The sequence below is a fragment of the Silurus meridionalis genome, chromosome 10 (assembly GCF_014805685.1).
Source record: "Silurus meridionalis isolate SWU-2019-XX chromosome 10, ASM1480568v1, whole genome shotgun sequence".
Classification (NCBI taxonomy): Eukaryota; Metazoa; Chordata; class Actinopteri; order Siluriformes; family Siluridae; genus Silurus; species Silurus meridionalis.
In genome coordinates, this window is record NC_060893.1 from 14,645,721 (window position 1) to 14,669,663 (window position 23,943).

General features: G+C 38.2%; 1 protein-coding gene across 3 annotated transcripts; it reads left to right on the plus strand.

The window, feature by feature from the left end:
• Positions 1–1,980: 1,980 nt before the first annotated feature.
• On the plus strand, positions 1,981–23,943 carry mrpl23 (mitochondrial ribosomal protein L23). 3 transcript variants are annotated; one of them, XM_046859867.1, is made up of 6 exons: positions 2,560–2,688; positions 3,792–3,914; positions 9,448–9,530; positions 13,629–13,702; positions 23,064–23,264; positions 23,365–23,506. In XM_046859867.1, exons 1-5 carry the CDS (start codon positions 2,582–2,584, stop codon positions 23,226–23,228), a joined length of 552 nt encoding a protein of 183 aa, XP_046715823.1. In that variant the 5' UTR covers positions 2,560–2,581; the 3' UTR covers positions 23,229–23,264; positions 23,365–23,506. The 3 variants fall into 3 exon arrangements, with proteins under 3 accessions (XP_046715824.1, XP_046715823.1, XP_046715822.1); XM_046859868.1 differs by lacking the exons at positions 2,560–2,688; positions 23,064–23,264 and adding an exon at positions 1,981–2,138 and having other exon boundaries at positions 23,365–23,943; XM_046859866.1 differs by lacking the exon at positions 23,064–23,264 and having other exon boundaries at positions 23,365–23,943.

Genomic DNA, 23,943 nt, shown 5'->3' on the forward strand with positions numbered 1-23,943 from the left:
TAAACGATGTGTATATATCCCTGATGAGCATTGCCATGGCGACTGTGGCAAGGAAAAACTCCCTTAGATGTTATTAGGAAGAAACCTTGAGAGGAACCAGACTCAAAAACGAACCATCCTCATTTGGGTGACATCAAGATTGTGAATATAGCCTTAAAAACAATACAAAACACGGGAGAGTGAGAACTACCATGAGCACTGAAATGTAAGATTGTGACTAATGTCCTTTCTACAGTCTTATACAGGCATTTGAGATTATGGAAAAAGGAGCTACTGAGCAACTCATAAAATAGCTCAACATTTGAGATCCAACACCAGCTTCTCCATGCCAGAGCCTTTAAACACTCAAATCAGTTTTAAATGAAGTAAAATTCAAATGGCACTGGTATGTCTCTAGATGGTTCGGGATGTTTGAGGGGTCAGCATCTACTTCTTTAAAGGTCCATAATCTTCATGATGTGGGACACGACTGGAGCTGGGACAACCTCAGGATGCCTTGGGATGGGTAAAGAAAGAGCAGCAGTGGACAGGAATTAGCGTAGCAGCTGTTCATTATATTAACAAGCACTAGTTGATCATGTGCATGTGATCAGATGTACTGGAGCACAAAGTTATGATATGTGATGTGTGATGTGTAGGACTCGCTAAAAAGATACGTTTTTAATCTGCACTTAAACTGAGTTTTTGGGGTCTGAGCCACGAACACTGTCAGGAAAACTGTTCCAAAGTTTAGGAGCTAAATATGAGAATGCTCTACCACCTTCAGTGGACCTAACTATTCTAGGAACTACTAGAAACAGTGATGTTTGTGATTATATTATAAATGACATGAACTTCTGAGATCAAGATAGGGATAATAAAACAATAGTATATTAAATAGGATAATAAAACAATGGCACAATCACATGGCTTGGAGGTATTCTCAGTAACATGACAAAATCTCAGCTCATCGTGACCTGGAACAGGATATATGGCTAGTTTATTTAGACAGTAATGTAGTTTATCTAAAAACACAATATATGGCTCAAGATGACAAATAAACCATGGAGTTGTTCAGGTTTCTCCTGCATTCTCATTTCTTCCTAACTCCAACAGCCTCCTCTCACACTGATAATATTATAATTCTGTCTGTTGTTACTTACATATATGCAGAAAATGTTAAAATGTCTAGTCTAATTTATTTGTATTTAGTTTGTGTGTAACAAAAAAAATGTTAATAGCAGTAAAACACTTACTTCAGAGTAACTGAACTGTGTATCTTGATTATTATCATTTCTATTCATCAGGCTCAATCAACATCTACATCTACGGCAACATACAGACAGTTTTTGGGATGGATTCGAACTGAATTACAAGCCAATGTTGACGTATTGTAGCAGCTAGACCAGTGCTGAGCTCTGGCCCACAGGACACATAGAGCCTGTCGAGTTTTAAAAAAATTGTCCTAAAGACCTCATCAATTATTCCTGCAATTTCCTGCAGTCTACCAACTTTTCCTTAAAGCCTATTTTATCGCCATTGCATTGAGCCCTGATTTAACAATGAATAGACCAAAGAACAGAAAAGTTAACAGTGAGTGTTAAGTTTTTAATAAGGAGTGGACATCTAAATATTTGTTTTCTCCAAAGTCTGATCAAAAGCCAGATGTCCTATTTGCAAAGAAACCACTGCTGATTTCGAGGGATATGATATCAGCCACCACTTTTCCTTCACAGCCAGTGCAAAAAAGGGTTACTACTGCTCAGAGATTAGCTGTGTTTAAGACTCTGCAAAATATTTGGTGACCAGCAACACTGTTCTCACTAAAACTGAGTAAAAGATTTCTTTCCTTTTTTAAATTAATTAATTAATTAATTAATTTTTTTCTTTGCAATTTATATTTGTTCAACCCCTTCCCCTTCATTCTGCGACTACCCCAAATTGTAAAACCCAGTGTCAAAAAGTTTGCCTCTAACTCTGTTCCTTAGTCAGCTAAAGCGGACTTGTATTTTGAATTTGATTTCGGCGTCACTTCCGGGCGTCATAGTGAACGCGACAGAAGACCTTGAGCACATTTGTTGTCACAATCTGAATAATAAAAGCTCAATAGAACGCATGTAGCCTCACGGAGAAACTGCAGCCATGGCGAGACGATTAATGTAAGGACTGAGGGAGATCTCATGTGATAGTTTTTATTATTTTATTATTACAGAAACTCTATGTTGCATGCTGTTTGGGTTTAGCTTGCTAGCATAGCGACCTGAGCTGCTGAGATGCATATGAGTGCATTTGCTGAATCGGTGCGGCTTCGTGATCCTTAAATCAATTTGGAAATTTAAAATGGGCACAAAATGTGCAAGACATCTTTTATTATAAAGAGTAATTTAGTATATATTTTAACTGATCCTCTTGACTTATGTACATTGAATACTGTTACACTTTGCTGTGTATGACTGTAATATACAACAATCAGGCATAACATTGACATTATGACACGTGAAGTGAATAACACTGATTAACTCTTAATCATGGCACCTGTTGGTGGGTGGGATATATTACATACATTTTGTCCCTCAAATTTGATGTGTTAGAAGCAGGAAAAATGGGCAAGCGTAAGGATTGGAGTGAGTCTGACAAAATTGTGATGTCTGGACGACTGGGTCAGAGGGTCTCCAAAACTGCAGCTCTTGTGGTTCCTGATCTGCAGTGGTCAGTATCTATCAAAAGTGCTCCAAGGAAGAAACAGTGGTGAACCGGTATCAGGCTCATGGGCAGTGAAGGCTGGCCCAAGTGGTCCGATACAACAGACGAGCTCCTGCGGCTCAAATTGTTGAAGAAGTTAATGGTGTTTATGCTCAATAGGTCTGAACTGTTTTGGCAGCAAAAAGTGGGACCAACACAATATTAGGCAGGTGGTCATAATGTTATGACTGATCAGTGTAAGTCTAACATATACATATAAATGTAAGAATTGTTCACTATATCCTCAGCCTTCCAGTTCTTCCTCATGGCACTTTTCCCTGCCACTCTCTCCACTGGCTTGCTCTTTATAGATCTAAACCACAGATGCCAAACTAGGGTCTGCTATATATGAAAACATTTTTATTTTTATTTTTTTTTATATTATGAAATCATGAACGAGAGGAACAAGGGTAACTTGACATTTTTATATAATACTCTGGTTTAATGAAACATTTATTTTCGGCATCTGGTTCCCAATCAAGTCAGATTTTTAGCCCTTCATAGGCAAAAAGTTTGGGCATCTCTGATCTAAGCATACATAACTATTTTCATTATTTCTGGGACGAGTATGTGGTTCTCCTAAATTGAACGATTTTGATGTTAGCACCTAAAAACAAATTCATTCGTTACTTTCTAGTGATTTCAGGTTGATGAAAGATGAAACGTAGAAGTAACTGCAAACGTTGGTCTTGCAGCTGCTCGTAGGTTTTTAGAGCAGGAAGGTTTGGAAGCCGAGCTCTTTGTCCCCGAGATCGCAGACGAGGAGGTGAAACAGACTTTAGGATATAAATGCTGCTTTATCACTGTGTTTAGGTACAGGTGAAATAATCCAGAAACCCTTTACTACCTAAATATAGACAAACCAGTTGATACAGGAAATTCAAAAAAATTTGTATTTAATTGTATATATATATATATATATATATATATATATATTTTTTTATTTTTTTTTCTCAGGGTGGATTTTCTGTTTAATGTTTTGTTTCATCCAGAAGTAAATGTTTCTCAGAGTATTTCATATACAGTATGAATGATGTAAGTATTAATGATTATCACTTTTTCTTGTGTAGTTATCCTCTTTATCAGTTGGGTAATCCTCAGCTGAGAATATTTCGGCCCACCTTCAGCATGACACTGGTCAGACCAGGAAAACCTCAACCCCAAGACACTGTGCAGTTTCGTGTGTCCATGGAGTAAGTATTGTTCTCACTCTTTGTTTATTTATTGTTTATTAGGTGCAGCAATGCTGAAAACTCTATCACTGACCTTTTTTCCATGTAAACACACACCATTATGAGTTTTTGAAAGCTCTCCCTGGAACGTCTATCAGTGCAAATGGACCAGCAGCAGTACAGTATGTGTAAAGCACGTCTGAGCATTTATGGTTGTAACTGGAGAAACACTAATAATAGCTGATTGAAACCAAACACTGTGTTTGTTAAGCTGCCACAGTACTTCGTGTTAATTGTAAATGTGAACGAATGCACATTTTGTTTATGAAGTGTTTTCCACATGATGTTGACTCACGTGTGTATGCCATGTGGCATAATCTTTAGAAATATACAAATTATTGATTATTTCACAGGTGATATTTTTTTATTATCTACCCAGTATTTTAAATGATGGCATCTAATCATAGTCATGTGCTCAGAAGATCAGAGGACTTGACTGTAATCACGTCTACAATTTCATAGTGAACCGTTCTCTTATCTTAATAGTCAGGTTAGACCCAAATAATCACTGTACTATAAGTTCATATAATCCAAAACAATTTTATTTTAATTTACTTAATTTTTTTAATGTGGCTTCCCACATGTTGTTGTTTTTTTCCAGGTTTTCATCACTTGTCTTTTGTCAAGTTCTTCATTTATCAGAATATGTCAAATGCTCATTTGATGTCCACATCTTCATATCTCAGTTCACATTTATTATTTAAAAAGAACAATAAGAAAGAGCTGAGAATGCTGAAACATTTTCATCTGTAAATCGTGGAAAGAAAAGTTACATTTAAAAATATATTTATTATAATTAATTGATTAAACAAACAACAAAAAAATGTCCATCCACTGACTTAAGTATTTGTGTGCAGTGATCTACAATAGGACTTTAGCTTTTTACATCAAGGCTCCTTAATTTTTGTTCTTTTTTTATTTTAAATAATTATTATTAAATGTGACTATATTTTTATTATTTGTGTTCAACCGTCCTGCTTCGCATAAGTTGCGATTTCTTCTCAGCATTAACAGGTACTTATCAATAAGAGTCGCCCAGAGGTCCAAACTTTTTTAGTCTCTCTTAAGTAGTGTTTTGGTCATCAGTTCATGTCTAAGACCTAATTCTCAGAAGCCTCATATTATTCTTGATTTCATTCTTGATTATTATTTGGGTTGGTGGATTGATCACAGCACAGCAATGACACTGAAATGCTCAGTGGAGATCTTTATCTGCTGATACAGACCGGATAGAGAATGGTAACAAATTGTTCACAGCAACAGACAGGCTACAGTGAGTCATTATAGATCCACAAAGTGCATCCATGTACGTAGGTTAAGTTCATGTGAGGGCAAATGTATTGTGACCGCCAGGTGGCAGTCAAGCCTCAGTAAAGGCTTGGCTTTGCGTGCTCGAGCTGGATTAGTCCCAGTTTATTTGTTTATTCATGTTTCAGTGGGATATAGAACAAAATAAATGTTGCACATGTGCACCTGAATGATTATTGAACAAAAAAGCTCAGTTTTCCCTTGTTTGATTAAATGTTAAGAAAAAAAAAATACCTGGTTTGAATTAGACTACATGCCCATGCTGCGTGATTACAATATCGTATATTTCATTCTGAAGTCTTGAAGGTTTCAAGTCTTGATCAGAAAACTAAAGAGACGAAACACAGCAGAAACGAGTTAAAGATAAACATGTTGTACAGATGTGTGTGTGTGTGTGTGTGTGTGTGTCTCAGGCTAGCCTTTCATTTTATCCAGAACCCTTGGTGAGATGTAGCTTGAAAAGGTTCCTGATCAATGACATTACTTCATTCAGGCTTGTTTACATCTTGCCAACCCTCTAATACAACAAAGCAGAGTCCGCCGATGACGTGTGTTCATCGTCAGTCGTGTCCAAGCATTTGTTATTTCGTTGCAGCGTTGTAATATGAAACAGGCAGTCAAACAGTAAATGAGGGCTCTAATAGTGGAGCTCACATGCAAAGAGGACAAAGTCTGCTTTGTTTTCAGTTAAACCTGAGGGCGTACATCTTACTTATCCTGTTGGTAAGCGTTCCAAAGTGCACAAGTTCATAATCATCGTATGTGTTAGCGCTCGCTCAAGTGGTTGTGAGATTTAATTTTTCTTCAGCTGCAAGGATTTGACTTTTGTTGCCAGTCTTTAGTTGTGTTTGGGTATATTACTGTACACCGAGCATCCTCTTCACCTGTAGCACAGTGCCAGTGCTCTCTGTCGCATCTGGGTTGAGAGTGAATGCCATGCAGAAGTGCTCAACTGTTCTCGTACTCTTTTCGAGTTCTCAAAGGTGGACTTGAATCGCTAATGTTCTTAGAGTTAAGTAAAAACAAGGTTTTGAAAGTAGTGTAACCCCCCTCTCTTATCTCAGTTTGACCACAGACTTCCTTGCCATTTTATCATTCAGGCTTTATCTGTCTCTGAAACTATAGGCTGTTGCAACAGTCCCGATGTCAATGACTTTTTCAATGTTTTGTTCTCTAGCGGCACTCTATTTTTTTTTTTTTTATGTCTAGTTTGTTCAAATGCATTGAACATCTGTAGTAATTTCATGCTTTTCATTAGATTCTGGAAAGGTCCATTATTCTGTGCCCTGTTTTTTCACCTCTTTGTTGAATTGCCTGCTTGAAAGACTTAAGAGAAGCAGGATGTGTGCACGTGGGTGCATGTGAAAGAGCGAGGACGAGCTGTGTTGTTTTGAATACCTTTTATGTGTGAAGGGTGGGGTCTTTTTGAAACTCAGAACATGAGCGAAGATGGAACAACAGGGATCAGGGCTACTGTGTACATGAAACAATGAGGGAGTTGGACAGTTCTGTCCCGTGTAATGGCTACAATTTTGTTGCTTACCGAGATGCTGTTGTATGTTGTATGGGTGTAACCAGTGTAATGACTCTGTCTGTACAATTTGGCTTGAACTGGAAACTGCTTGAATATAATCCTTACTACTATGTCCATCTAAACCACTGGAAAAAAACAGAGGTAGAAATTCCAGCAGCGTCAGCATGGACTGTGAACTGTGACCATTCCTCAGCCTCAGCTACATCCCTCGAGTTCAAAAGTAGATTCAACCAGTCAGAAAACTTCAAATTACTAATATTAGTATTGGTTGGTGAAGCATTTTTATTTATTTATTTTTTTTAGAAGAAACTATTATTTGTCCCACACACAGCACTGTGAAATTTTCTTCACCACTTGTTAGGAAGTTGGGGTCGGAGAGCAGGGTCAGCCATGATATGGCACCCCTGGAGCAGAGAGGGCTAACAGTGGTGTTGGGTCTTGAACCCCTGACCTTCTAATCAGTAACCCAGACCCTTAACCATTAGGCCACCAACGCCCAGTCACAACAACTGACTGTTGCTGACAGTCAGTTTTAGGCCATTCCTCTTGACAAATCATCTTCAACACCTCAAGGTTACAAGGATCCCTCTGATGGACACTCAAAATCTATCAGATGGATTCAAAATCTTCCCTAAGGTCAAGTCTTGCATGTCTTAGCCAAGCATGCCCCTTTTTTCTTAGTTAGTCTGTTTGGGATCTTTGTCTTGGAAAAAACATGTACCTCCGAAGTTCATTTTCTTGGCTGATGAATTAAAATTCTCTTCTAATCTTTCCCGATACATCACTCCATCCATGATTCCTTTGATGACATATAACACCCCAGTACAGTTTGCTGAGAAATAGATCCTGCTGTGTATAGTATTCTTGGCTCCTTACATACAAACATAATCCAAACATTATGAACTGAATTTTTGCCAGAGTTTTTTTTTTGCCTTTAGACTAGAATACAATGTTTTGAAAGCATTCTGAATTGTTCGGTTGCTTTGAAATGTGCATTGCTATGTTTTTTGTTTGTTTGTCTGTTTAAGGAGAGATGTTTTGCATGGAGTGTTGGAACAGAGAAGTTTTGGGTGATTTGTTGCTTAGTTTCTTTATAACTGCTTTCAGGAAATCTTGCAACTCTTTTTAAGTGGCTACTGAAATTAATTTTTTACTTTCTTTGTGAGTCATCTATGAAACCCTGCATTGTGCACCAGTCCAGAGCTGTTTAGTTGTAAATTGATTAACTTTTCAAACATGTTACTGAATAAATTGGGATCTTTACGATTTCTTAATTTCAGTGTTCAGTGTCCCTACTGTCCCAGGGAACTTTAGGAAGATTGCTATTTGTTGTGTCATATGTTGCCAATGACTTTTATAGTGACACCAGGTGCACTCTGGATGCTTTTTGCAGCTTTTATATGTAGAATTTATTTATTTTTTATAAAACATTTATATTATCTGGTTTTTCCATATAATCTTCTCATAATTATTCTTTCCTTGGAAATTTGTTTAAAGGCTGATGGGAACTACTGTTAAGAAAACACACACACACACACACACACACACACACACACACACACACACACACGACATCTAATGGGTGGGCAGGCTGTGGGTCAGACTTTGTGGTGGAGTTTTAGAGATAGTTATGGATCAGGATCTAAAGTGTATTCCTGCTCTGTAATCAGGCACAGTTTTTCCACTCAAATGACTCGGAAAGCATTTTGTCCTGATTACCATTCCACTCTCTGCCTGCTGAGTATTTTGCTTTCTAGGAATCATCTCTCGCTCACTCGCTCACTCAATCACTCTCTCTCTCTCTCTCTCTCTCTCTCTCTCGCGCACACACACAATACTTTCCTGTCTCGCATAAATTACAGGATCCAACTTATTGCATTGTGCTCTGCTCCTTATACCCTAAACATGATACCGTGAAACTTTGAGTACTGGTTCACATACCAGGATGTGAAGTTAGATAAGTTAATCATTATTTTTTTTTTTTCCAGATTATCGTTCTGTCTTCTTTTATTCCTCAACATGACACATCACATGGCTCTAGCAAACAAATATGTGCATATCGAAACCTCTGTGCGGTTTAATGTTACATTCATGCAGGTTCCACATGCGACTCGAGACGGCTTGTTTTACGTTGAATTTGTGTTAATCTTTGTTCTTTTGCTCTATAGGACAATAGTTAGGTCTGTTTTTGTGCTATGCTCTAAAGTAACTCGGAGTCTGAAAAGCTGAGTCAGACTGACTAAGCCGGGTAATCTTAGAAATGTTGGGTTTTGATGATTCATGCCCAGGGAACTGTGCCTATGAGTGTGCCTGTCTATTTGTCTTTTTTTTTTTTTTTTTTTTTTAAAGGAGAGGAATGCATTGCATTCTTTTTTTTCTGAAGTTTTGATTTTCAGTAATAAATTAATTAAAATGATTTTATTACAAGCTTAGATGCTTAAAGTGCCGTTTGATAAAAGAGTAGATTTTTTCAAATCAGTTCACCACTAATGTTTGACATCTCCCAAAAACACAATAATTTATCTTGATACCAAGACCAGACCAATCTGTGTTCTTGGCACAAGTTAACCTTTTTTTTTTTTGTCATGAATAATTTTTTTTCCTTTGTTCTGAACATCATTTTCTTTGTACTATTTGTTCGCTGTTTCCTAGAATGACCAAATTTGACGTGAAGAACTACCTGGAGAAGATTTACAATGTTCCTGTTGCAGCAGTTCGCACAAGGATTCAGTATTGTGAGTAGATTACTTGCTTTCTTTACGTTGGCTGAAATTCATTAACCTGAATGATACGGTGTTGGTGAACCCCACATGAATTTCCCATAACAAAATGGGAAACTCTTATTGCCAGAACTGTTTTGTTCATTTTATGGGTTTCTGTATAAAACATACTGTTTAACAGGGTAAATATTTTTGTCAGCACAGCTACCGGGCTATTTTAGTTCCATTCCTACTGTTTAGTAGTGATTATTAAAAGAGGACTGTAACACGTAAAAGTGAGTTCCCTGTGCTGCCTTGAATGATGTTTGTGTGGCAAACTGGGAAAAGTGTTTATAAACTGAAATTCTGAAAACTAAGTTTGACCAAGCGCCCTCTGAAAGTGTGTGAACCGATGCCGATTCTTTTCCAGCTGATTTTACTGTGCAGGAATTCGGGTTTGAGATTAATAGGCAAACATGAGACAGTAGCTCAGAATCTCAGAATTAATTCTCTGAAATTTATGTATATTAAACTACCTGGAACATGGCACCTTTAAGAGCTAGTAATTATTTAAACAATCATTTCAACAGAGCAAAAATTGGACGTTTCAGTATTTTTGATCATTAAAATGCATCAAGAAATTAAAACTGAATAGTTTATATTGATTTGTATATATATAAGCCGCACCCACTGAATTTGACAAAGATTTTTATTTTGAACATAAATAAGCCGCACCTGTCTATAAGCCTACATTGAAACTAACGAACTTTACACAGGCTTTAACGAAAGAGAGTGTCTGTTACACAGTGTAACGGGTGAAATATGTTGTGGCTCCTTTAAGAGCAGAGCGGCATTTTGGGAATAGCCTTCCGCTGCATTTTCCCGGTATTACTGCATGTGTGCAAGACCGAGGAATATGTCCTTATTATTTTCTGATGCTGATTTCTAAGTTTCTTTGACTAACCCGTAACACTGTTGCCAAGAAAAATAAAAAAGCACGAGTTTTAGAAACCTGTCTGTGCTTAAATGATTTCTGTTGCAACTGGAGTTAGTGAGCTCTCCCATGACCCTGACACAACGCGTTACAACGGCTTGTATCTAAACAGTAGCCGACCAAGAAAGTCATTGTTCACTGTCTTCCTGCTTCCTTTCACAACTATTTCTCTCTGGAGTTTATCTTTTGGCATCGTCGTACGTTTAAAAAATCTCTATCGGTGGAAGTTTTTTCTCCCGATGCTGTGAGACACAGGTGAGTTGCGTTTTTTCGTTTCCAATCGGAAATTTCATTGGTCTAATGTTATGTTGCTCAGTTTTTCGGCTTGAAGTTTGTGAAACCGGGAAAAACCCAGGAAAAATCCACAAATTATCCGCTTGGTTGTTTAAAGGTTCAAAACGTGGGAAAAAAGTAGCGGCTTATAGTCTGAAAAATACGGTAATTTTCTTTTTTTCCCCCCTGATTTGTGCCAGATTTCAGTTGCAGTGACATCTGTTGGTTTTTCACAGCAGACACCAGCTTCACTGTTGCACCAGTCAGGACACTCATATATTCAGAAGTCAAACTGCATTGTTTTCACTGGTGGAGCCTCTGCACTTATGAACTGAGCACCTTTTCATCATGAGTTGAGGCATTCAAGACCAGATTAGCATTTTTCTTTACACTAAGTTAGTGGTATGAATTGATTTAAAGAAAGAAATCTATTCACAAAATTCCATTGGCACTTTACTCCACTATAATGCATTGTCTCAAACCTGGTGTCTTTTGATCTTTTTTACACCAAAGATTTGCCTAAGCCACCAAGCAGAACATATTAAATAGTCCTCGAGTCCTCATATTACAAAGAAATCATGTTCTCTGTTAACAGCAGCTTAGGTGTGAGGGACAACAATAAGAGAGCATAACATCAAGCCCTAGGTTGCAAAATGTGATGTTTCCCCCCCCTCACAGCCGCTTATCTTTAAATCTGCTACTCCAGCATTCTGGCCATCAGCCGTCCTAGGATGCCCTGTTAAACACAGCAGCCAAGGAGTTACACAGCTTTTTTTTTTTTTTTTTTTTTATGGCAGTGTTTGGATTGAAGAGGTAAAAGCGAAAGGCTTTTCTGTAAGTAAAAGATTTTATGGACGAGCAAATGATGTTTATTACAAGGTTTATCATCCCAGAAAATTGCAACAAGACCGATTTGCTGAATACAAGAGGGAATCACTTTAATGAGTGCCCTGTTGGGTTTTAGCCACCGGGAGTCCCATTTTCCTGCGAGAAATTCTTTTTGCGCTAATGTTGTGGGGAGCCGACAAGCAGGCTGCTGGCTTTTTTTTTTTTTTTTTTTAACGAGTGCCACATAAAACACAAAAAAAATAGTGGAACACTAATTAAATTGGAAAAAAAGAGAAACAAAAAATTACCCACAACAACAAAGGAGTGATCCATTTGTGCGTCAGAGCAGGTATCCCGTTCTGCGTCATGGGTTCCACTCCATTGGCGGCGTAAAAGATGTGTGAGTGGGCCGAAGGGTTCGGTCTGTGCCCCAGTGCTCAAGGGATCCATTCTTCCCTCCCTGAGTGTGGTGGGGTATTTTGGAAGCAGTTGCCATGGCTACCCTTCTGTCGTGGGATTTGTGATGTTGTAGTAGCCAAACCACAATCCTAAAACAAGGAGAATATGTTTTTTTTTTTTTAAAGGGGTATGGAGTGCAGGGTGGGCTTCTGATTGAGTAGAGCACAGCATGTTGGTTCACATGAACAAAAGAGTGTTATTCATCTGGTTTACAGGAGTGAACCACCTGACCTTAAATTGAGCTCTGGACCTTCATGCTATCTTTATTTTTTTGACATCTATTTAAATATCACTCTTTATCTCACCGAGGCTGTTAAAAAAACCCTATTCTGATCACGTCATAATACACTCGCTGCACAACCAAGTTCTTTTTATTTTCTTGGTTTTTGGTTCCAAATGATGTCATCAGTCTTTTTTTTAAAATGTGGCAGTGGTTAAGAAATTGGAAACCTTTTTTTTTTTTTTTTTTTTTTGCGTTCTTTTTTTAGGTAAATTGTCCAGGCTTTTTAAAATGACATCATACTCATCTGGTAAAAGGTTAACATGTTCGCAATCATGGACTTGCGCTTTTTTAAAGGCAAAACCCACCCATTTCTCAGCCATAATCCCAACCTATTTCTGTCTCTAAAGACATGTATTGTTTTGAAGAAAGCTGAATAATTGCAGTTATGTGTGTGTGTGTGTGTGTGTGTGTGTGTGTGTGTGTGTGTGTGTGTGTGTGTGTGTGTATATATATATATATATATATATAGATAGATAGATAGATAGATATAGATGTGTGTCTGTGCAAATGCACACGTTTGACCGACAAATCAGATACCAAAACCTGTTCACTCCAAAACATGGTTAGTTTGATTGCTTCTGTATTTCCGATATTCCCATGAGAACTTTGTGGTTGTTTGGTGCTCTGATGTCACAGGAAGACATTGCCAGCACAGTTACAGTGGAGTTCAGTAGGAGAAAATCATTTTGTTCTTAAACATAAATGATAACGATCAGCTTTCACTCTTAGCTGAAAAAATAAATAAATTAAATAACATTTTGTCATATTGATGAGAAATCCAAAGAGACAAACAGAAAAATAGCGACAAATATTCAAGAATGTTCCAGAGAGTTGGGAAGCTGATTGAGCCGAAGAAGATATGTATGTGAGCATGATGAAGAGGCCAAAGCATTAAAGTGCTGCTGCAATGCTTTTCTTTAGGTGGAGATGAAGCAAGGTTTAATTTCAATTAGAGCCACTATTGCCAAATAGTCATATGGCATTGTGTGTAATACAGAAAACTAACAACTTGCTGAAAGTCAGCTCAGAATTTCATAGTAAAACGATTGTTATACACCAAAAAAGATCACATGTTAGTTATAATCGTTAAGAGGTAAGTTGTTTAGGTCAAATGTTTTTCTTTATTGCGAAGTAACATTTCCTAGTTGTTTGGATGCATTTGAAAACATAATTTAGTCATCATACAGTTTTTAAAGAGGCCCGTAGGATGGCGATGATGAGGAAGTGGATACTTATTAGCCACACCATTGTTAAAACCTGGTGACTAACACGTTAATGATCTCTTTCTCCATTTCAGGTTCAAACAAGAAAAGGAACCACTTAAACCAGCGAGTGAAAAGACCAGATTACAAAGTGGCATACGTTCAGCTGGTGAGTGTGATCTTGTGCGTAGAATAAAAAGCCCATAGGAGACTGGGAAACAGCTTGTATCGGGAGTTCCTGACCTTGCTGACCACCTCGATGTTCAGAAACATGAATGTTACACGGTTTAAACCAGAGGGATTCTATTGTAAAACAACCTCCAACCGAGTCCTAATCATCTGTTCATGAGAGTGTTTTATTAAGTTGGCATTATGAGCTTTTGTCTTCTTTTTTAGGGCTTGTTGTAGCTTATGTTTCTTTACAGAAGCCTGAGGCAAAGGTGGCCTTTAATGTAAAATCCTCCTCTTATTGTGGTCTACTCTGAACATCGCTGTGCCGCTTGTTTGCTGTGTGTCTTTCTCACACATTTGGCCGTGCTCTCCTGAGAGAGAAGCCAGATTCTCACTTGAGCTAAAAGGGGCAAGAGGTCGTCTTTGGTTACGTGCAAGGCCTGTTGCAGGAAGTATAGTATAAAGTTCCAGGCAAAGTATGGTTATTATCGCAGGCAGCTCAGAGTTTTGTTTCTGTGGGCACCAGAATGTTAACGTTGGTTTTGGTCCAGAGGCTGCGCCAGCTGCAGGGTTCACACCTGCGCTTGGGGTGAATCCAGGGCCATTGTTGGAACCTGCCGTTTTAAGTGTGCCGCTTTGAAAGGGAGGAAAATATCTTTAGTGATCTCCTCTGATCTCTCTAGAAAAGGTTCTTTGTTTTCGGAAGTCTTAAAGTGTGTTCGAGAGGTATCGGATAGTTTATCCTCCCTTTTAAGCCTCAATCTGAAGATGAATAAATAATTTAAGTTGTTAAAACGCAGCCTTCTGTAATAGGATTAGCATATATCGATATTTTAAAGCCGAATTTCTTTTAATGAAAAGCTGAATCACTTCCTTTGCTGCCTTTGTGCAGTCAATTTAATATTTTTTCAAATCCAGCGCTAGCTGCCTGCATTACTACCCGTATTTTTTAACTGTAATACATGTAGATATTCACACTGACACACAAATTATTGTTTGGCATACTTATATAGGTTGAATCTAAAACCTAAAAAAGCTAGAGCTCCACTTAGATATGAAATAGATATGAATTATATTTCAGATATATATATATATTTTTTTGTCTGGTAGGTTTGCAGGGAAAAAAAACACTGCACACGAAAAAGAAAAAAAAAAAACCTCCTTTCCTTTCAGTGGTGGTTAAAAAAAAAACAACAAGATTGTTCCTAATTGACACCACATGTGGGGGAGTGTTTTGTGGTCTGATACCCACAGTGGTTCCCCCCGTCCAACTCCTCCTCATACACGCTCCATGAGCTAATATTCCAGCTCTATTTCCCTTTCTATCCCTCTGTTTTACAAACTCCAGGGTTGGAGTGAGGCACAGGGTTCGAGCTAACAGACGTGAGACGGGGCTGTGGGTGTAGAGCTGTTGGAGGCGAAGGAGGAAGAGGGTGGTGAACGGGGTTGACTGGTGAAACCGGGGAGACAACTAAGCGCATAGTGTTGCTGTGCCAGAACAGGGAGGTCCAGAGACGGGGCAGGGAGGTCTTTTAGTGAAAAAGAGAGAGAATATCTAGGATCTGCAGTAACTGTTCAGAGAAAAGTCGAGAAGCTGTTCAAGGAAAGTTGAGTAGTGAGAAAAGTCCTCACACGATTCAGTGTTTTCGCAAAAGATCCTAACCAGAATGCACAATTTTTGCTTGAAAAAGATTTTGTAGTTAAAAGGTCTGAGTTACAGATTGCTTAAGTACATATGGTTAGTTGGTATTACGAGCTTCTCACCCATGCATTATTAATCAGTTGTTCTAAATTCATTCTTCATTTCTGCTAGAACAGTGTTCGAAAAATTGATGTGCGGTTGGACAAATGATGATAAATGATGACAAATGATTCATTAGCTAGATAAGAAAAGTTCAGATTTGCTGTTTTTTTTTTTTTTTTTATAAACAAATATAAAGTTTATAATGTAGTAGGTTATTTTCTGTTTGCGTAATTTGGCTATGCGGTGCAATTTCTGTGTTCGTGTTTTATTTTCTCCTGATTATGTAAAACTCCATGGTGATTGATACTTATAGAAAGAAAGATTATATAACAGCAGTCTCTTTATATTCTACTGGATGAGAAAAATGACTCATAATCGAATCAGGTGTCACTTAGAAGAGTCCGGTTTCCATCAAGGTTTCTTCCTTCTGTTTGCTCGGGGAGTTTTTACTTGCCCCCGTAAGCTCTGGCTTGGACATTAGGAAAATATATCTAAATGCAGAATGGGTGTCTGTATCTGCATTGTGACGATGTCTATTTTTAAAGTTGCTATATAAATAACAATTTCATCAATTAATAGGCAAGGTTTTTTTTGGTCATTTTAAGTTACTCTATTTAGTAAGTGTTACCACGTACCTACATGTTTCTAATTTTGTAAATAATCCACCTAATAAAAAAACAGATGGCTCCTTTTCTGATATTTGTAGTGCAGCAGGTGTTGAATGTGCACGTTTAACGTAGCTACATATCCAATTTAAATTATTTGTTTAGCAAAATTCAACAATTTTTTTTTCTGGTTGTTAAACTTTAAAATGTCCAGCAGTAAAAAGGTTCTTTCAAAGCAGTTTACATGTGAATAGCTGAATGCTGGGAGTCCAAAAGTCAATATTTACAGTAAAAACCAAGCTTAAGAATGCTGTGTCTAGCCTAGCATTTATTTTCCATCAATTTCCTTCATTTAATTGTGCTTGAATTTTTATTGTCGTCCCAGATGTTAATTAGCGCAAGCTAACCGCGCACTGAAAGAGAACAAGTGAACACCTACATCAAACTATCTCACCCGCTTGGTTTTATCGCACCGAGTTAGCTATCGATTAGCTAACCATGCCCAAAACAACGTGCTGAGAGAGGGTTAAAGGCATTCTGGATTTAAGCGTATTCATGTGGAAATTTCGGAAACCATTAGAAATGGTTCCTCTCCTGCCGTCATTTATTGTATAACGACAAAGTATGCTAGTAGTATTGTTTGTACATTAAAACTTAGTCTAGAGTAAACTTGTGAATGGAAGGCAAATTATATTGGGGAACCTTTCCTTTGTTCTAATTATCCTCAAGTGCTAAAGGCTAAAATATCCACACAAGTTTTTATTTTTTTAATTAAACATAAAAACAGTCAGAAATTATCTTGTTCATCATATGAGTAAAATGATCCAGGAGCCATGGTGTAGCTATACACAAACAGTCCTGTCCTCCATATTGTTGTTCTGCAGGGGTCTTATTGTGCCTCCTAGTATTTGGCAGTACCCATCAGCTGTTGTTGCTGCTAATTGTCGGTTGTTTGTGAGAGATCTCATTGCCTCCTCTCCAGAACCCAGAGTTTTTACTGGGGAAGTGTTTCAGTCTGGCCCAGCTGGTAACCAGGCTACCTTTCGGATCAGATCACGATGTTCTACCTGGGTTTGGAGTAAACTCTGCTCAATTGTCAGGGAACAAAACAGTGTGAAACTCAATCTGGATCAGGCACACTGTTATTTTCCTATTCGATTAGTTTCCTCCTTCTTAGCGTGTCCCCCTTGGCCCAGAGCAAATTAGCACCCTTTGAGTGTTCACTGAATAAAAAAGGATGTTTGGTGTTAAAAACTATATCTTGATCCTACAACACTAGGTGGCAACATTTGGCTTTGCTAATTTTGACATATCAGTGGACCCCTAGACCTCACTAATTTGGATTCTTTGGTTAAGGGTACAGTAAACTTGAGCTTTCAGCAGCAAAAAGGGGAAGGGTGAGGGGCTTTTCTCCCGTTTTCAAGACAAATGGCAGGAAGAAAAACCCCCCACCATTTCACAGCTGGCTTCCTGTTGAATTCTGAAGCTCATCTCAACTTAGAGAAATTGCATTTAACTAAACCATTCAGAAATAATTAATATGTGCCTTTCTTCTTATCACACAATTCATAGTTTCTATTTTTTGTTTCCTTATGAACAAGAAGACTGAATTGCTCGATTTGGATGGTGACTTTTTAAAATGTATTTATTTATTTTCTACCCCCAAATAGTCCCATTTATTTTGAAAAGTTGAGCGAACATCAGAAAAATGAATTTTGGATGTCGATTTTAAAATATGCAAAGGTGCACAATGTCCAACAGGGTTTTGCAATTTGATGACAACGGAGTTTTATAAGAGGTGAAAGATGGGAAGAAAGACTGCAGCATAAATAATGAAAAGGGAAAGTAGATGTCTCTTGCATCCCATTTGAAGTCAACTCGCATACAGGGAGCCACTGCATGACAGCTTCTGTAAGAGTCAGCATGCACATACAAAAGGAAGATCATACTTAAACCACTGCCCCCCATACCCCACCCCCCCACCCTGATTTAAATGCTTTGTGCTTCCCTGTTCTATCATTTCCTGCAGGTCGCATTCATTTAGATATCATTGTAAACGCTTTCAGTAATAATAAAAAAAAAACTTTAATTGCGCTTGACCTTTTCGTGCTCTATCGCAAGTCTGATCAGTCTCTCAACATAGAAGCACCACCCAGCTTTATTTTGGCCCCATTTTCAGAATACATTTCTCAGATACTGGCACTGGTCTTCCTGTTATGCTGCCAACTCCCCATTTTTTTTTAACTATACTTAATTGTATTTCTAATGTTGGAAATAGAGGAAGGGGTCTAGACGTCATGTTTATTGGTGGAATTTCAACAGCATTGGGTTTATCTTTAGGTGCTGTTGACAGGGTCCAATATCCTGGTGGCCCAAAAAATAGCCAGGACTCCGACAAGCCTGAACAAGTAGGCAGGTCTCGCAGTTGTCAGGCAGGACACTGTGGAATGAGTGACTCAGTGGCTTAATAAATGACATGACTGATTTCTGATACAGGGCTGAAAGTACCACCACTCCCACCCCTCCCTTATGCTGGCTCCTTGGCTTGACTGTATTTATTTAACAAGCTGGACTCCGTGCCAGATGCTTGTCTAGAACAACACAGCAGGAAAAACAGGCTCGCAATCGCAGTGAAAACACGCTTCTGTTTTGCAGTAATGGGTGAAATGTCTGGCTTATGGCTTGTCTCAGTTCGGAAACATAATACATTTTGTTTCATTTTTCCCTAGCGCTATTTTTCCTTGGCATTGAAGTTTCATTAGAGTGGTTACGGGAACAAAGACACTAAAGCTTTCTCTCCTGCTTGGTTCTCGTGAGGCAGCTTTGTCTTGGCATAGGGAATGCCAAGCATGAATCATGTTCTCAACTGCTGTGGGCAGTTGGTTTTGACAGCTGGGTCACTCTACTCATGTTTAGAGGAAGTGTGTTTTGCTCAAAAGCTGGCCCTCTGCTGCTGGACGAGGAAGGCGGTGGGGTCGGCAGGCGGACAGGCAGCTTGGCTCAGGCCCAGATGGACCCAAATCAGGCCAGATCCCTGGTCTTTTCAGAGCTCTGTAATATGCTTTTGGGTCCAAGCTGTTTTCACTAGGAGATGAGCAGACTTGACACCGCAATTGGTCATATTTGCAAGTCATAATAGTTGTTTTTTTTGCCAATTGTTTTGGTTTTTGGCCAATCAAAATGCTCTGTTCTGTAGCCAAGAGCTTGAGATTGCAGTAAAAATTAAACAAACACACCTCTCTTCTAGTGAAATAGAGCCTCCTGAATATTTTTTCATATGACTTTCATTAGGTCTGATTATAGATTATGCCCATTCCTATAGGCTTGAGATTTTCAGTGGAGGCTCTGCCAGAATGGTGCTTTATGTTTTATGCCCCATTCTAAACACACATATGCTCATAAATCAATTATTTCAGCCCACAGGAGTGTAACTGTGGATAAATAGCGGTCTAAGTTTAGTTTCGAGAGAGAAGGTCATGTGCTGGGTAAGAACAGTTTGCTCTTTACTTGTGATCAAGTTTTTCATTTTATGCTTTGTTTTTAACCTGGGCACTCGCTGCTTGTGATGGACATCATTTTTTTCTTTGTCAACACATTTTTGTGAACTGTGTTTACCTAAACAATGCCAAAATTCTCCTTAAACCGCAAATGGGTTCCAATATTGATAAAAGGAGACATAACCCAGAAGGAGCACTATTGGCTAAGTGTTCACTAAAACACGAGAAATTTGAGCATCTTTTGTTTTCTGTTACTGATTAAATGCTGATGTCACACGACTCAGTTTATACACTGCCAATTATAATGCACATTAAGACAAGACACTACACGTGCTCGGCTTATTAATTTTTTTCAAAAAAATGATCTCACAATTTAATTGGTAATGTTTCTTTACAGATCTTTTGTATGGGAACATTGTTAACTTAAAACACTCGGTTAACACGGCAGTTAATCAATATTTGAATAAAGAATAAATTAAACTTGAATAATTGAATTAAACAAAACAAAAAACACTTTTTGCATTTTTTTTATAATAAAGAAGATACTGTGTGCTGATACAAATCATTGTTTTTATTTTTTATTTTTTATTTATTTTTAATAAAGGCTAACAAAAAACTAAATGCACAGTGGTTAAATAGTGGAATTTATAAAGGAAGTTGAAAGTAATCATAATGATTTATTAAAAAAAAAAAAAAAAAAGAATAGGCTTTTTGACCTGTAATGTCTTATTTTGAAATATTTGTGGGGCAACAGAAATTCTGCATATTGTTAGCTATAACCTTCTCTCAACACATGATTTACGACTGACTTTACAACCTGACTGTTCTTCCTGTCCCCAGCACTTCTCTCCTACCTTGATTACAGCCAGTTTCTGGTGTGGTATGTGTGTCAAGACCCTGAAATATGAGGCATCTTAAGTGCTGATAAATAGCTGAGGTTTGTGTATATCAGTTGATAGCCCAGACTTTGAACCCAAAGGAAGTAACCGTGTGGCCCACCCAGTAAGCCTGGTTGAAGAAGCTATTTACAAGCATCTTCCTGCATTTTCTGATACTTTACTCCAATAATCCTTGTCACATTTACACTTATCTAAACTAAGTGTATGTTAATGTAAGCTTGAGCAGGTTGTTTATGGAAATAATGTTTGATTGATGATGATTACAATTTTTGAAGGATATCAGTGAAGTGAAGCTCTTTGCTATTACTGTACTTTGTTTGACTTTTAATAGGAGAGAGGTTTTTGTTTGTGTGTATGTTTTATTATAACCTGCTTATGCTGTTTGCTATCTGCACTGTAGAGCACACATCAGAGACAAAAAGGTGAGTGAGGTTGGCAGGGTGTTGCTCTGCCTATTACCGTTGATCTTTTCAAGACCAGCCCAGGCCCTGCCAGCTGTTCCTGTTTAACTGATGTGTGTATGATTGTGAAAACTCCACTACAGCTCAGCATGGGAAAATTACACTTACATGCACTTTGACTAAACTGTTTCAGTCTTAGTTTAAAGTTTTAATCAGCACATTTGATTGTTAGTTACTTTATTTATTTTTTTATACACATTAGTCGTAAGTCTCTTCTAACCCACACTTAGAAGTAATTGAAAGGAATCCATGCCACAGGATTTTGTGTTTTATTTCATGTACTTTACCCGGACTGTAGCACACTCAAATTTTTCTTCTTCTGATGTTGTATTGGCTCTTTTTTCAGTATTTGTAATACACTTTTTTAAGCTGCCTCTATTTGGGTGCAGTTTATTTAAAACAACAGTAAAATGTAGGTTATCTAGGCTGAGCCCAACATTATTTAGGTTCCATGTTATAGTTGTTTGCTGTTTTCTTCGCAGTTTTTTGTTGAAACAAAAAGAAAACCTTGTTTCTCCATGGAATGTGACAGTACGTATGTGTCTAACACCTGGTTGGTTTTAAGCGCTGTCCTGGACCTGCTTACTCTGAGTTGTGCAATCCACTAGTTGACTCAGACGGGAGTGCAGTGTATATGTTTGATAGTAATGTTTTATTATGAATAGAAATGCACCCAAGCTCCAGACAGAACGTTTGTACACATCCTATACATTCAGAGCATCAGCTGCTGTCAACAACAAGAGACTTGTTTAATATATGTGAATGTTTTGCTGATCTGAATTCTGTGTTCTTTAATCAGACAGCAATTTGTCCGCATGAGAGTTCTTCTAGTGTTTATACGAGGTGTCCAAACTTTTGAGCCCCATGCTGGATTGTCATGCAAACAGGGTCCCTCTGCCGGTCTTGGCTTAAATGTGTTTTTCTTCAGCAGAGTTTACTACAGGTGAAAGGACTGAGCATATTTGGCATCCGATTTGATACTTCGTTACCAAGGACCTCTTTAATAGGTTTGTTTCTCGTACTTTGACTTGGCTCGTCCTCTGTGTTTATAGTGTGGGGTTTCGCATTCCTACATGGTTAAGTTCGAACACCACTACCGAGCTTTGGAGGCCAGTGTGTTGATATTAGGTACCCCCACCAGTCCCACGCTCCTTCACTGCGGCCCAAATAAGAGCTCGGCCCGTTAGAAATGCTGGAACTCAAAATGTATTTGTCCAGAACGGCACTGCTTCTCATTAAACATGGCTTGCAGCAATCCCCCTGTTTCCTCTTGTTGCTGCCCAACTTTGTTTTATCTCTGGAACAACATTGGTGAACCCTAATCCACAGAGGGAAAGCAGCACCACCAGCATGCAGCCACTGTGTTTGGATGGACCAAGCCAGCTATTTTTTCCCCCCATTTCAAAGTAAAGAACTTCTCATTGTCCTCCTGGTGGGACAGGCCATTGAAATGTAGTGGTCTATGCATTTTTGGGGGCTTAGACAGAAACCAACATTCCAGATGGAGGTCATAATGTTCCTTTTTTTTTTTTTTTTTTTCCAAAATTTTCTTAGAAAACCTGAACATATGCGATATTTATTGTTACTTGTCCCTTGTTAATTAATAGATTAATAGACTCACCCACTCTGCTTCCTCCTCAAGTCATTCCATTGCACTGAGTAAGCCCTTGAGTGAGTGAGTGCTCGTTTTCATTATCATTTTGGCTTCCTGTTTTTAAACATATTATACATCGTGTCAATTGTTTTTTAGTGAACCTTTTTTTGAAGGAAAAATTACTTTTGATTTTCTGTGACATAATACTTGTGATTTTATGAAGCTTTTCTCCAAAAAAGAGGTGATAATGGCTTACAGGTCATTAGGTGGTGTTGTGTGAAGTATGAACAGTGACAAGGCGAATATTTATTTAGCCTAAAAAGAGAGCGAGATTAAGGGAATGGACAACAACCTATATGGAATAGCTACAGCGGCTCCATTGTATTACACTGAACCATTGGTGTGCTATGGACTAAATTATGGATGTTCTTTATTCTCAAAATAATTTAAGACCAAGCATGTCTTCAGCTAGTTGTAAAATCTGAAAGAAACAGAAGACTGTCGATATTTTTACTTGTTTTAGTGAAAGCTCACTCACTTGCTTTGTATTTCCATGTAGACAAGCAGTCTGACTTTGGCTATATTAAGAAGAGTTTCCCTGATGATCCTATTGCTCCATCATCACATTCTAGTCACCATCTTTTATTATGCAGTAGAGGCTGACTACATTTTCCTAGGGATACTTCTCAACAGACTCACAGTCTCGATTGCCTGCTGGATTTGATTTGGAAATAAAACTGGACTGTTACAGTAAAAGTCGGTAGGTTTGGCCAGAGAAGCTTACGCTTAGATGCCAAACTGAAGACCCATTGCATGTTATCTCTACTTAAACCTAAAATAATTTTTTGCTTTCCACACAGAGTCAGCAGCAGACGTTCCAGTTTCCAGACATCTTCCCTGAGAAGGAAAAACAGCACGAGGAGGGCTCTGTTGAGGCGATGCAGGAGAAATTCATGGAAGATGAGCGACAGAGGCAGAAACCAGACCCTAGGAGAGGGGGGGTGACCGAATGGTTTGGCCTCTAAAGGCACATCACGAAAGGCGTGAGAACTGTTGTGTTAGTTGTTTCTGTTGCATTGCTTGGTTTATTTACAGTGATATCGCCTGAACTTGACCCTCTGCTTCCTAGGCACAGTACTTTCTGTAGTGTCTCTAGACATGCCTGAACTCACAATGCATCACAAATGCCTTGTGTATTATCAGCCTCATGTCTGCTCTACTGTTCTTCCCTGTAGAGGTGAAGTTAACATGAAACAGCACACGTCGCCTTCATCGGGGGTTTAGGGTCCTTTGAAAGAACGGTCACAATTCATGTCTAATTGAATTTTTTTTGTTTTTGAGAACAACAAAAATGATGGCTTTATTATGTTACTGTATCAATACTTCCACAAAGTGAAGGTTTGTTAATGCAATTTTCATTAAAGTCCTCTGCATATTAA

Excerpts from the sequence above, each read along its gene's own strand:
- mrpl23 (XM_046859866.1), top strand. The coding sequence starts at position 2,582 with ATGGGCAAGCGTAAGGATTGGAGTGAGTCTGACAAAATTGTGATGTCT. Across the intron at positions 2,689-3,791 it reads GTGGTTCCTGATCTGCAGTG|TTATCCTCTTTATCAGTTGG; the intron begins GTCAGTATCTAT and ends TTTCTTGTGTAG. Across the intron at positions 3,915-9,447 it reads CAGTTTCGTGTGTCCATGGA|AATGACCAAATTTGACGTGA; the intron begins GTAAGTATTGTT and ends GCTGTTTCCTAG.